This window comes from Salvelinus fontinalis, chromosome 33, assembly GCF_029448725.1.
Source record: "Salvelinus fontinalis isolate EN_2023a chromosome 33, ASM2944872v1, whole genome shotgun sequence".
In the NCBI taxonomy this organism is placed as follows: domain Eukaryota; kingdom Metazoa; phylum Chordata; class Actinopteri; order Salmoniformes; family Salmonidae; genus Salvelinus; species Salvelinus fontinalis.
In genome coordinates, this window is record NC_074697.1 from 34316246 (window position 1) to 34329776 (window position 13531).

At 45.0% G+C, this 13531-nt stretch overlaps 1 protein-coding gene across 1 annotated transcript in view; it reads left to right on the plus strand.

Moving 5' to 3' along the window:
- The first annotated feature begins 895 nt into the window (after nt 1-895).
- Nucleotides 896-13531, plus strand: part of LOC129831581 (periostin-like) — a 39816-nt gene continuing 27180 nt past the window's right edge. Inside the window, exons 1-2 of the mRNA XM_055894934.1 lie at nt 896-1099; nt 1692-1790. Coding sequence (XP_055750909.1) covers nt 981-1099; nt 1692-1790 — 218 coding nt within the window. The 5' untranslated portion in view covers nt 896-980. The remainder of the gene's footprint in view (nt 1100-1691; nt 1791-13531) is intronic.

A 13531-nucleotide genomic window follows, 5' to 3' on the forward strand; every position in this document is an offset into this window, starting at 1 on the left:
TACAGCCACACTCTGAACCCTCTCTCCTCTCCTCTCCTCTCCTCTCCTCTCCTCTCCTCTCCTCTCCTCTCCTCTCCTCTCCTCAACACTCTCCTCTCACTCTCCTCTCCAATAGTCATTGACTCCTCTATGTCACACTCCCCTCAGTTCACTAGGTGGGGCTAAACACAAACTGTTACTTCTGACAGACTACTTCTCACTCCTACCTCTTGAGTGTGTGAGTTTTGTTTATGTGGTTTAATAATTAGGAGTTTATACACAGATCAGTGACTGGCACTGTAGGACTCGGCTTCTGTAGGTCCATCTGGAGTGTGTTTGTGGCTTTCTAAATCCGGAGGCCAGCTTTGTTCTGAATAAAAATGACTTACAGCCTCCAGTGGTGCCTGCCTGTTCACAGAGGTGACTAATACTGCAATATGGTACTATGTCTTTCTGGACCTTGTCTGACTAGAACAAGATAACTCTCTGTCTAGCTACTTGTTTTCAGAAAGGTACGCTGGATGTATGTTCTGTCTTCTACATGCCAGTGTGGTTTCTACAGGTGTTGTCCATGGCATAAATGAATACAATATGTATGATCTTGTCGTGTGATTTTTTTGTGTGATTTTTCCTTCAATTTAAACGCAATCTCAACAGAATCTGAAGTGTAAAATCTGAAGTGGGAGCAAATTATCAGTATCAAAATGATTACTAAATAAAAACTATCAATGATGACAATACCTTCCATTAATCTTATAACTATTTCCCCGTATAGTAGCGTGTCGCACCACACAGTTTTAGCGTAGAGTGCGTAACATGGTCTTGGAGGGGTGCTGGGTGGTCCAGGCGTGAGTCTGGCTTTGGTGTGTTCCATTCCTCCCTCTTAGTTCCTCAACCAGCCAGCCTAGTGAGTCTCTCCTACTATATAAGTTCCCTCTCCCCAGCCTGCTCCCAGTTCTCAGTGTTTCTGTGTACCTGGAGGAGCTTCCTGGGATATCATCATGAAGATCCTGTTTGCAGCTCTCCTTGCTGTGTTTGTCCTGTCTAACTTTGACATGGTGGACTCCTCTTCTTATGATAAGATAGTCTACCACAGTAAAGTCAGGGCAAGAAAAGAGGGGTAAGTTTATTATTTTAAATTAGTATTGTTATTATTATTATTATTATCATTAGTAGTAGTAGTATAATTGTTATTATTATTATTGGTATTATTATTTGTATTATTATTATTATTGTTATTATTACTGTTATTATTATCTGAAGGACTTGATCTGCGTTCACAGATTTATAATGATGCATGCACAAATGTGTCATGCAAAAGTTGTTTTTAGTCCAAACTTTTGCTGAGTTGAAACACTACTCTTTTTCTGCTTTTATGATCATTTACGGAAACAAATTATATCAGAGACTTTAATTCTGAATATGATTATTTCATAATTTCTAAATTAATCATGCTTTAAAGTTCACTAAATAACATTTAAGAGCTAATGTAAATAAATTGCTATGTCAGATACATTTTTATGAAAGCAAAATTACCAAATGGACAAAAGGTAAATAACAAAAGTGAAATATACTGTGAATATGAAATAAGGATAAGAAATCAAACAGACATACAGTATTTATTACATGGTATGCTGAGTGCGGAACACTTTAGATATTCCAAATGCGTTCATTTAACCATCTGTCTCCTCTGTTTCCCTGGCGACCGTTAGACCCAACGTGTGCGCTCTGCAGCAGGCCATGGGGACCAAGAAGAAGTACTTCAGCACGTGTCGTAATTGGTATCAAGGGGCCATCTGTGGAAAGAAAGCGTAAGCGCCGTTTAGTTTTTGGGGGGTTCCTCCAGGACACATTCTTTCCTTTGGGTTCAACGATGAATAATATGACACTGTTAGGTTAGGGTCCTCTGTACGGACCACAGAGCATGTGTCCCAAGTTGCTCCGTATTACCTATATAGTGCACTACTTTTGGTCCATAGGGGGTCATAGGGCTCTGGTCAAAAGTAGTGCACTATACAAGGAATAGTGCGCCATTAAGGACACAGACGTGGACCCAGGAATGATGTAGTCTCATGTGCCACACAGAAATGTTCAAATGGACACAGGGTGATCCCTAGTGCCATGGAAACTCATATGGACCACACAACTTCAGAGCAGAGCTTAATAATAACAATAATAATAATCATTTGGTGGGTGCTTATATTTGTCCTTTTTCGCACATGTACAAGTGTGTATTAATACACGTGTGAATTGGTAATGTGTTTTTTTTTCATATCCCAACTCCCCCTGAGACACCCTCAGAGAGTGGGTTCACAGCCAAGGGTAACATTCCCTCACATGGAAGTCAGTGTAACAGATTTATGTGCCTTTTGTGAGGCTTTGAATCAGTTCCAGGGTTGGCTATGGTACGGATTATACGGGGTGTGTGTTATGGTACGGATTATACGGGGTATGTGTTATGGTACGGATTATACAGGGTATGTGTTATGGTACGGATTATACGGGTATGTGTTATGGTACGGATTATACGGGGTATGTGTTATGGTACAGATTATAAGGGGTATGTGTTATGGTACGGATTATACGGGGTATGTGTTATGGTACGGATTATACGGGGTATGTGTTATGGTACGGATTATACAGGGTATGTGTTATGGTACGGATTATACGGGGTATGTGTTATGGTACGGATTATACGGGTATGTGTTATGGTACGGATTATACGGGGTATGTGTTATGGTACGGTTATACGGGGTATGTGTTATGGTACGGATTATACGGGGTATGTGTTATGGTACGGATTATATGGTGTATGTGTTATGGTATGGATTATACGGTGTATGTGTTATGGTACGGATTATACGGGGTATGTGTTATGGTACGGATTATACGGGGTATGTATTATGGTACGGATTATACGGGGTATGTGTTATGGTACAGATTATACGGTGTATGTGTTATGGTACGGATTATACGGGGTATGTGTTATGGTACGGATTATACGGGGTATGTGTTATGGTACGGATTATACGGGGTATGTGTTATGGTACGGATTATACGGGTATGTGTTGTGGTACGGATTATACGGGGTATATGTTATGGTACGGGTTAATCAAGTATGTGTAGATTTACGATCACCCTTCAGAACCAGTCAGGGAGTTCCCTATATAGTGCACTACTTTTGACCAGAGCCAAAAGTAGTCCCCTATATAGGGGATAGGGTGCCATTTGGGACGCAGAGGAGTTTTAGGAAAGATAACAAAAGGTCTGTGTTATCTTTGACTAATTTTGCCACTAACATCAGAGGAATGTCTAATGTATAAGGCTGACCTGCCATCAAATTCCCTCTCATCATCATCCATGTTGAGAAACAAAGAGACCTTTAATGGTACTATGACTGAACTTGAACTTGAGAGGGGAGTAGTTGAGAAGGATAGGTTTAATTAACATAAACATGAACAGCATTCAAGATTCATCTAGGAGGATGACGGACCATCAAATACCATCTCTTCATCTAGTGTATGTTGGGAAACAAAGACGACTCTGAAGGAGAGTTCAGAGGGTTTAGTAATGAACGTCAAAGGAACAAGATTTAAGATTATACCCAAGCAAGCCTTCAACTCTTACATCAATGCACAATCCCAAGCATTATAAAGGTCCTGGTTACTATGGTTACGATGGTTATTATGGTACGGTGAGTGTGGTCGCCGTAGGGACGCCACAGTGGTGCACCGCTGGTTCCTGGCTCTGATAAGGCAGTAATGTGTCAGCCATTTTTACTAGTTGGAGGTTGAAACAGTGGAAACTCTTTGAGTACAGACAGAAAGGACAGAGCCCACATAGTACAGAGAGGTTTCCACATAGTGCTGCTCACACGAAACAGACACAGTACAACCACATATTATAACAACCACATATTATTTCAATGACCACATTGGAAAAAAGTCTATTCCAAAGTACTTTCATGTGAAATCTATCATTTTGTTCTACTTCTAAACTGTTTTGAACTGTATGGATTGTTTTACCAGAAAATACATCTAATCAAAGAACAGAATCGTTCCCATGGTTCCAGCTCTCGTATTGACGTTCTGATCCATGCCGGACTCAGGTCATGTCTTAGTTCCCTATCATCAGTTTGACAGCATGGACTCTGCTGCTGGGTTGTGTTGCAAGGTGATGCACTTACACTATTAGATGATGAGCAGTAATAGTGTTCTATGTAGCTATGATCCTGGACGCTGAGTAGTGTTCTATGTAGCTATGCTCCTGGATGCTGAGTAGTGTTCTATGTAGCTATGCTCCTGGACGCTGAGTAGTGTTCTATGTAGCTATGCTCCTGGACGCTGAGTAGTGTTCTATGCTCCTGGACGCTGAGTAGTGTTCTATGCTCCTGGACGCTGAGTAGTGTTCTATCCTCCTGGATACTGAGTAGTGTTCTATGTAGCTATGATCCTGGATGCTGAGTAGTGTTCTATGTAGCTATGCTCCTGGACGCTGAGTAGTGTTCTATGTAACTATGCTCCTGGACGCTGAGTAGTGTTCTATGTAGCTATGCTCCTGGACGCTGAGTAGTGTTCTATGTAGCTATGCTCCTGGACGCTGAGTAGTGTTCTATGTAGCTATGCTCCTGGACGCTGAGTAGTGTTCTATGCTCCTGGACGCTGAGTAGTGTTCTATGCTCCTGGACGCTGAGTAGTGTTCTATCCTCCTGGATACTGAGTAGTGTTCTATGTAGCTATGATCCTGGATGCTGAGTAGTGTTCTATGTAGCTATGCTCCTGGACGCTGAGTAGTGTTCTATGTAACTATGCTCCTGGACGCTGAGTAGTGTTCTATGTAGCTATGCTCCTGGACGCTGAGTAGTGTTCTATGTAGCTATGCTCCTGGACGCTGAGTAGTGTTCTATGTAGCTATGCTCCTGGACGCTGAGTAGTGTTCTATGTAGCTATGCTCCTGGACGCTGAGTAGTGTTCTATGTAGCTATGCTCCTGGACGCTGAGTAGTGTTCTATGTAGCTATGCTCCTGGACGCTGAGTAGTGTTCTATGTAGCTATGCTCCTGGACGCTGAGTAGTGTTCTATGCTCCTGGACGCTGAGTAGTGTTCTATGTAGCTATGCTACTGGATCCTGAGTAGTGTTCTATGTAGCTATGCTCCTGGATGCTGAGTAGTGTTCTATGTAGCTATGCTCCTGGACGCTGAGTAGTGTTCTATGTAGCTATGCTCCTGGACGCTGAGTAATGTTCTATGTAGCTATGCTCCTGGACGCTGAGTAGTGTTCTATGCTCCAGGACGCTGAGTAGTGTTCTATGTAGCTATGCTCCTGGATCCTGAGTAGTGTTCTATGTAGCTATGCTCCTGGATGCTGAGTAGTGTTCTATGTAGCTATGCTCCGGGACGCTGAGTAGTGTTCTATGTAGCTATGCTCCTGGATGCTGAGTAGTGTTCTATGTAGCTATGCTCCTGGACGCTGAGTAGTGTTCTATGTAGCTATGCTCCTGGACGCTGAGTAGTGTTCTATGTAGCTATGCTCCCGGACGCTGAGTAGTGTTCTATGTAGCTATGCTCCTGGACGCTGAGTAGTGTTCTATGCTCCTGGACGCTGAGTAGTGTTCTATGTAGCTATGCTCCTGGACGCTGAGTAGTGTTCTATGCTCCTGGACGCTGAGTAGTGTTCTATGTAGCTATGCTCCTGGACGCTGAGTAGTGTTCTATGTAGCTATGCTCCTGGATCCTGAGTAGTGTTCTATGTAGCTATGCTCCTGGATGCTGAGTAGTGTTCTATGAAGCTATGCTCCTGGATGCTGAGTAGTGTTCTATGTAGCTATGCTCCTGGACGCTGAGTAGTGTTCTATGGAGCTATGCTCCTGGACGCTGAGTAGTGTTCTATGTAGCTATGCTCCTGGATGCTGAGTAGTGTTCTATGTAGCTATGCTCCGGGACGCTGAGTAGTGTTCTATGTAGCTATGCTCCTGGATGCTGAGTAGTGTTCTATGTAGCTATGCTCCTGGACGCTGAGTAGTGTTCTATGTAGCTATGCTCCTGGACGCTGAGTAGTGTTCTATGTAGCTATGCTCCTGGACGCTGAGTAGTGTTCTATGTAGCTATGCTCCTGGATCCTGAGTAGTGTTCTATGTAGCTATGCTCCTGGATGCTGAGTAGTGTTCTATGTAGCTATGCTCCTGGATGCTGAGTAGTGTTCTATGTAGCTATGCTCCTGGACGCTGAGTAGTGTTCTATGTAGCTATGCTCCTGGACGCTGAGTAGTGTTCTATGTAGCTATGCTCCTGGACGCTGAGTAGTGTTTATGCTCCAGGACGCTGAGTAGTGTTCTATTGTAGCTATGCTCCTGGATCCTGAGTAGTGTTCTATGTAGCTATGCTCCTGGATGCTGAGTAGTGTTCTATGTAGCTATGCTCCTTGACGCTGAGTAGTGTTCAATGTAGCTATGCTCCTGGATGCTGAGTAGTGTTCTACGTAGCTATGCTCCTGGACGCTGAGTAGTGTTCTATGTAGCTATGCTCCTGGACGCTGAGTAGTGTTCTATGTAGCTATGCTCCTGGACGCTGAGTAGTGTTCTATGTAGCTATGCTTCTGGACGCTGAGTAGTGTTCTATGTAGCTATGCTCCTGGACGCTGAGTAGTGTTCTATGTAGCTATGCTCCTGGACGCTGAGTAGTGTTCTATGTAGCTATGCTCCTGGACGCTGAGTAGTGTTCTATGTAGCTATGCTCCTGGACGCTGAGTAGTGTTCTATGCTCCTGGACGCTGAGTAGTGTTCTATGTAGCTATGCTACTGGACGCTGAGTAGTGTTCTATGTAGCTATGCTCCTGGATCCTGAGTAGTGTTCTATGTAGCTATGCTCCTGGATGCTGAGTAGTGTTCTATGTAGCTATGCTCCTGGATGCTGAGTAGTGTTCTATGTAGCTATGCTCCTGGACGCTGAGTAGTGTTCTATGGAGCTATGCTCCTGGACGCTGAGTAGTGTTCTATGTAGTTATGCTCCTGGACGCTGAGTAGTGTTTATGCTCCAGGATGCTGAGTAGTGTTCTATGTAGCTATGCTCCTGGATCCTGAGTAGTGTTCTATGTAGCTATGCTCCTGGATGCTGAGTAGTGTTCTATGTAGCTATGCTCTGGGACGCTGAGTAGTGTTCTATGTAGCTATGCTCCTGGATGCTGAGTAGTGTTCTATGTAGCTATGCTCCTGGACGCTGAGTAGTGTTCTATGTAGCTATGCTCCTGGACGCTGAGTAGTGTTCTATGCTCCAGGACGCTGAGTAGTGTTCTATGTAGCTATGCTCCTGGATCCTGAGTAGTGTTCTATGTAGCTATGCTCCTGGATGCTGAGTAGTGTTCTATGTAGCTATGCTCCTGGACGCTGAGTAGTGTTCTATGTAGCTATGCTCCTGGACGCTGAGTAGTGTTCTATGTAGCTATGCTCCTGGACGCTGAGTAGTGTTCTATGTAGCTATGCTCCTGGACGCTGAGTAGTGTTCTATGCTCCTGGACGCTGAGTAGTGTTCTATGTAGCTATGCTCCTGGACGCTGAGTAGTGTTCTATGTAGCTATGCTCCTGGATCCTGAGTAGTGTTCTATGTAGCTATGCTCCTGGACGCTGAGTAGTGTTCTATGGAGCTATGCTCCTGGACGCTGAGTAGTGTTCTATGTAGCTATGCTCCTGGATGCTGAGTAGTGTTCTATGTAGCTATGCTCCGGGACGCTGAGTAGTGTTCTATGTAGCTATGCTCCTGGATGCTGAGTAGTGTTCTATGTAGCTATGCTCCTGGACGCTGAGTAGTGTTCTATGTAGCTATGCTCCTGGACGCTGAGTAGTGTTCTATAATCCAGGACGCTGAGTAGTGTTCTATGTAGCTATGCTCCTGGATCCTGAGTAGTGTTCTATGTAGCTATGCTCCTGGATGCTGAGTAGTGTTCTATGTAGCTATGCTCCGGGACGCTGAGTAGTGTTCTATGTAGCTATGCTCCTGGATGCTGAGTAGTGTTCTATGTAGCTATGCTCCTGGACGCTGAGTAGTGTTCTATGTAGCTATGCTCCTGGACGCTGAGTAGTGTTCTATGTAGCTATGCTCCTGGACGCTGAGTAGTGTTCTATGTAGCTATGCTCCTGGACGCTGAGTAGTGTTCTATGCTCCTGGACGCTGAGTAGTGTTCTATGTAGCTATGCTCCTGGACGCTGAGTAGTGTTCTATGTAGCTATGCTCCTGGATCCTGAGTAGTGTTCTATGTAGCTATGCTCCTGGATGCTGAGTAGTGTTCTATGGAGCTATGCTCCTGGACGCTGAGTAGTGTTCTATGTAGCTATGCTCCTGGATGCTGAGTAGTTTTCTATGTAGCTATGCTCCGGGACGCTGAGTAGTGTTCTATGTAGCTATGCTCCTGGATGCTGAGTAGTGTTCTATGTAGCTATGCTCCTGGACGCTGAGTAGTGTTCTATGTAGCTATGCTCCTGGACGCTGAGTAGTGCTCTATGTAGCTATGCTCCTGGACGCTGAGTAGTGTTCTATGTAGCTATGCTCCTGGATCCTGAGTAGTGTTCTATGTAGCTATGCTCCTGGATGCTGAGTAGTGTTCTATGTAGCTATGCTCCTGGATGCTGAGTAGTGTTCTATGTAGCTATGCTCCTGGACACTGAGTAGTGTTCTATGGAGCTATGCTCCTGGACGCTGAGTAGTGTTCTATGTAGCTATGCTCCTGGACGCTGAGTAGTGTTTATGCTCCAGGACGCTGAGTAGTGTTCTATGTAGCTATGCTCCTGGATCCTGAGTAGTGTTCTATGTAGCTATGCTCCTGGATGCTGAGTAGTGTTCTATGTAGCCATGCTCCTTGACGCTGAGTAGTGTTCAATGTAGCTATGCTCCTGGATGCTGAGTAGTGTTCTATGTAGCTATGCTCCTGGACGCTGAGTAGTGTTCTATGTAGCTATGCTCCTGGACGCTGAGTAGTGTTCTATGTAGCTATGCTCCTGGACGCTGAGTAGTGTTCTATGTAGCTATGCTCCTGGACGCTGAGTAGTGTTCTATGTAGCTATGCTCCTGGACGCTGAGTAGTGTTCTATGCTCCAGGACGCTGAGTAGTGTTCTATGTAGCTATGCTCCTGGATCCTGAGTAGTGTTCTATGTAGCTATACTCCTGGATGCTGAGTAGTGTTCTATGTAGCTATGCTCCTGGACACTGAGTAGTGTTTTATGTAGCTATGCTCCTGGACGCTGAGTAGTGTTCTATGTAGCTATGCTCCTGGACGCTGAGTAGTGTTCTGTGCTCCAGGATGCTGAGTAGTGTTCTATGCTCCTGGGTGCTGAGTAGTGTTCTATGCTAGCTATGCTCCTGGATACTGAGTAGTGTTCTATCCTCCTGGATGCTGAGTAGTGTTCTATGCTCCTGGATGCTGAGTAGTGTTCTATACTCCCGGATGCTGAGTAATGTTCTATGCTCCTGGATACTGAGTAATGTTCTATGCTCGTGGATGCTGAGTAGTGTTCTATGCTCCTGGATGCTGAGTAGTGTTCTATTTGCTGGATGCTGAGTAGTGTTCTATGCTCCTGGATGCTGAGTAGTGTTCTATGCTCCTGGATGCTGAGTAGTGTTTTATTTTGTTGGATGCTGAGTAGTGTTCTATGCTCCTGGATGCTGAGTAGTGTTTTATTTTGTTGGATGCTGAGTAGTGTTCTATGCTCCTGGATGCTGAGTAGTGTTCTATGTTCCTGGATGCTGAGTAGTGTTCTATGCTCCTGGATGCTGAGTAGTGTTCTATGTTCCTGGATGCTGAGTAGTGTTCTATGCTCCTGGATGCTGAGTAGTGTTCTATCCTCCTGGATGCTGAGTAGTGTTCTATCCTCCTGGATGCTGAGTAGTGTTCTATCCTCCTGGATGCTGAGTAGTGTTCTATCCTCCTGGATGCTGAGTAGTGTTCTATCCTCCTGGATGCTGAGTAGTGTTCTATCCTCCTGGATGCTGAGTAGTGTTCTATCCTCCTGGATGCTGAGTAGTGTTCTATCCTCCTGGATACTGAGTAGTGTTCTATGTTCCTGGATGCTGAGTAGTGTTCTATCCTCCTGGATGCTGAGTAGTGTTCTATGTTCCTGGATGCTGAGTAGTGTTCTATGTTCCTGGATGCTGAGTAGTGTTCTATGCTCCTGGATGATGAGTAGTGTTCTATCCTCCTGGATACTGAGTAGTGTTCTAGGCTCCTGGATGCTGATTAGTGTTCTATATTTCTGGATGCTGAGTAGTGTTCTATGCTCCTGGATGCTGAGTAGTGTTCTACGCTAGCTATCCTCCTGGATACTGAGTAGTGTTCTACGCTAGCTATCCTCCTGGATACTGAGTAGTGTTCTATGCTCCTGGATACTGAGTAGTGTTCTACGCTAGCTATCCTCCTGGATACTGAGTAGTGTTCTATGCTCCTGGATACTGAGTAGTGTTCTACGCTAGCTATCCTCCTGGATACTGAGTAGTGTTCTACGCTAGCTATCCTCCTGGATACTGAGTAGTGTTCTATGCTCCTGGATGCTGAGTAGTGTTCTATGCTCCTGGATACTGAGTAGTGTTCTATGCTAGCTATCCTCCTGGATACTGAGTAGTGTTCTATCCTCCTGGATACTGAGTAGTGTTCTATCCTCCTGGATACTGAGTAGTGTTCTATCCTCCTGGATACTGAGTAGTGTTCTATCCTCCTGGATACTGAGTAGTGTTCTATGCTAGCTATCCTCCCAGATACTGAGTAGTGTTCTATGCTAGCTATCCTCCTGGATGCTGAGTAGTGTTCTATCCTCCTGGATACTGAGTAGTGTTCTATGCTAGCTATCCTCCTGGATGCTGAGTAGTGTTCTATCCTCCTGGATACTGAGTAGTGTTCTATGCTAGCTATCCTCCTGGATGCTGAGTAGTGTTCTATGCTCCTGGATACTGAGTAGTGTTCTATCCTCCTGGATATTGAGTAGTGTTCTATGCTCCTGGAAGCTGTGTAGTGTTCTATGCTCCTGGTTGCTGAGTAGTGTTCTATGCTCCTGGATGCTGAGTAGTGTTCTATACTTCTGGATGCTGAGTAGTGTTCTATCCTCCTGGATACTGAGTAGTGTTCTATGCTCCTGGATGCTGAGTAGTGTTCTATGCTAGCTATCCTCCCGGATACTGAGTAGTGTTCTATGCTCCTGGATGCTGAGTAGTGTTCTATGCTTTTGGATGCTGAGTAGTGTTCTGTGCTCCTGGATGCTGAGTAGTGCTCTATGCTCCTGGATGCTGAGTAGTGTTCTATGCTCCTGGATGCTGAGTAGTGTTCTATGCTCCTGGATGCTGAGTAGTGTTCTATGCTCCTGGATGCTGAGTAGTGTTCTATGCTTTTGGATGCTGAGTAGTGTTCTATGCTCCTGGATGCTGAGTTGTGTTCTATGATTTTGGATGCTGAGTAGTGTTCTATGCTCCTGGATGCTGAGTAGTGCTCTATGCTCCTGGATGCTGAGTAGTGTTCTATGCTCCTGGATGCTGATTAGTGTTCTATGCTCCTGGATGCTGAGTAGTGCTCTATGCTCCTGGATGCTGAGTAGTGTTCTATGCTCCTGGATACTGAGTAGTGTTCTATGCCCCTGGATGCTGAGTAGTGTTCTATGCTCCTGGATGCTGAGTAGTGTTCTATGCTTTTGGATGCTGAGTAGTGTTCTATGCTCCTGGATGCTGAGTAGTGCTCTATGCTCCTGGATGCTGAGTAGTGTTCTATGCTCCTGGATGCTGAGTAGTGTTCTATGCTCCTGGATGCTGAGTAGTGTTCTATGCTTTTGGATGCTGAGTAGTGTTCTATACTCCTGGATGCTGAGTAGTGTTCAATGCTCCTGGATGCTGAGTAGTGTTCTATGCTCCTGGATGCTGAGTAGTGTTCTATGCTCCTGGATGCTGAGTAGTGTTCTATGCTCCTGGATGCTGAGTAGTGTTCTATGCTCCTGGATGCTGATTAGTTTTCTATGCTCCTGGATGCTGAGTAGTGTTCTAAGCTTTGGATGCTGAGTAGTGTTCTATGCTCCTGGATGCTGAGTAGTGTTCTATGCTCCTGGATGCTGAGTAGTGTTCTATGCTCCTGAATGCTGATTAGTGTTCTATGCTCCTGGATACTGAGTAGTGTTCTATGCTCCTGGATGCTGAGTAGTGTTTTATGCTCCTGGATGCTGAGTAGTGTTCTATGCTCCTGGATGCTGAGTAGTGTTCTATGCTCCTGGATGCTGAGTAGTGTTCTATCCTCCTGGATGCTGAGTAGTGTTCTATGCTCCTGGATGCTGAGTAGTGTTCTATGCTTTTGGATGCTGAGTAGTGTTCTATACTCCTGGATGCTGAGTAGTGTTCTATGCTCCTGGATGCTGAGTAGTGTTCTATGCTCCTGGATGCTGAGTAGTGTTCTATGCTCCTGGATGCTGAGTAGTGTTCTATGCTCCTCGATGCTGATTAGTTTTCTATGCTCCTGGATGCTGAGTAGTGTTCTAAGCTTTGGATGCTGAGTAGTGTTCTATGCTCCTGGATGCTGAGTAGTGTTCTATGCTCCTGGATGCTGAGTAGTGTTCTATGCTCCTGAATGCTGATTAGTGTTCTATGCTCCTGGATACTGAGTAGTGTTCTATGCTCCTGGATGCTGAGTAGTGTTCTATGCTCCTGGATGCTGAGTAGTGTTCTATGCTCCTGGATGCTGAGTAGTGTTCTATGCTCCTGGATACTGAGTAGTGTTCTATGCTCCTGGATGCTGAGTAGTGTTCTATGCTCCTGAATGCTGATTAGTGTTCTATGCTCCTGGATGCTGAGTAGTGTTCTATGTTCCTGGATGCTGAGTAATGTTCTATGCTCCTGGATGCTGAGTAGTGTTCGCTACAACATACTTCCATGGTCGGTTTCGTTGACTCTCCCCTTAAACTGCCCTTAACAACTTCTGAGTCTTTTGGAGAGGATCAGCTTGAGCAAAATGATGTGTAGTATCACTGATCTACAAATAGTATTCCCTGACAAATAATAGTATTTGTCAAACCTGGGTCCAGCGACTGTCAAACCAACACCTTAACGTTTACACCAACAGGTCCAAACCTCTTGGCGTAATGGTTAATGTGTTGGTTTGACATTCGCTGGATCAGGATTCGAGTCCTGGTCAGGGCTACCTTCCGAATTCGCTACAACATTCTTCCGTGGTTGGTTTCATTGACTGTCCCCTAAACTGCCCCTAATTGACCCATTTTAAGCTACAACTTCTGAGTCTGTTGGAGAGAATCAGTTTGAGCAAAGTGAGGTGTGGAACAGTTCCTAGCATTTTCTACCTGCAGCAAGCCTAATGGATAATGCTGGATATAACCCCCCCCCCCCCCCCCCCCACACACAAAAAAACAACCAAACAACTAGGCCACATCATTAGTAATGATCTGTTTATTGGAAACAGCACAGTTTTCCCCATTGACCAGATGCCAGTACTACAGTAGTATTGGTTTGGCTAGCTGACATACAGAGATCTCCAGTCTAAAGTAGAGCTGCTGACAATACAGAGGGAAGTTTCCAACCCCGAAGCC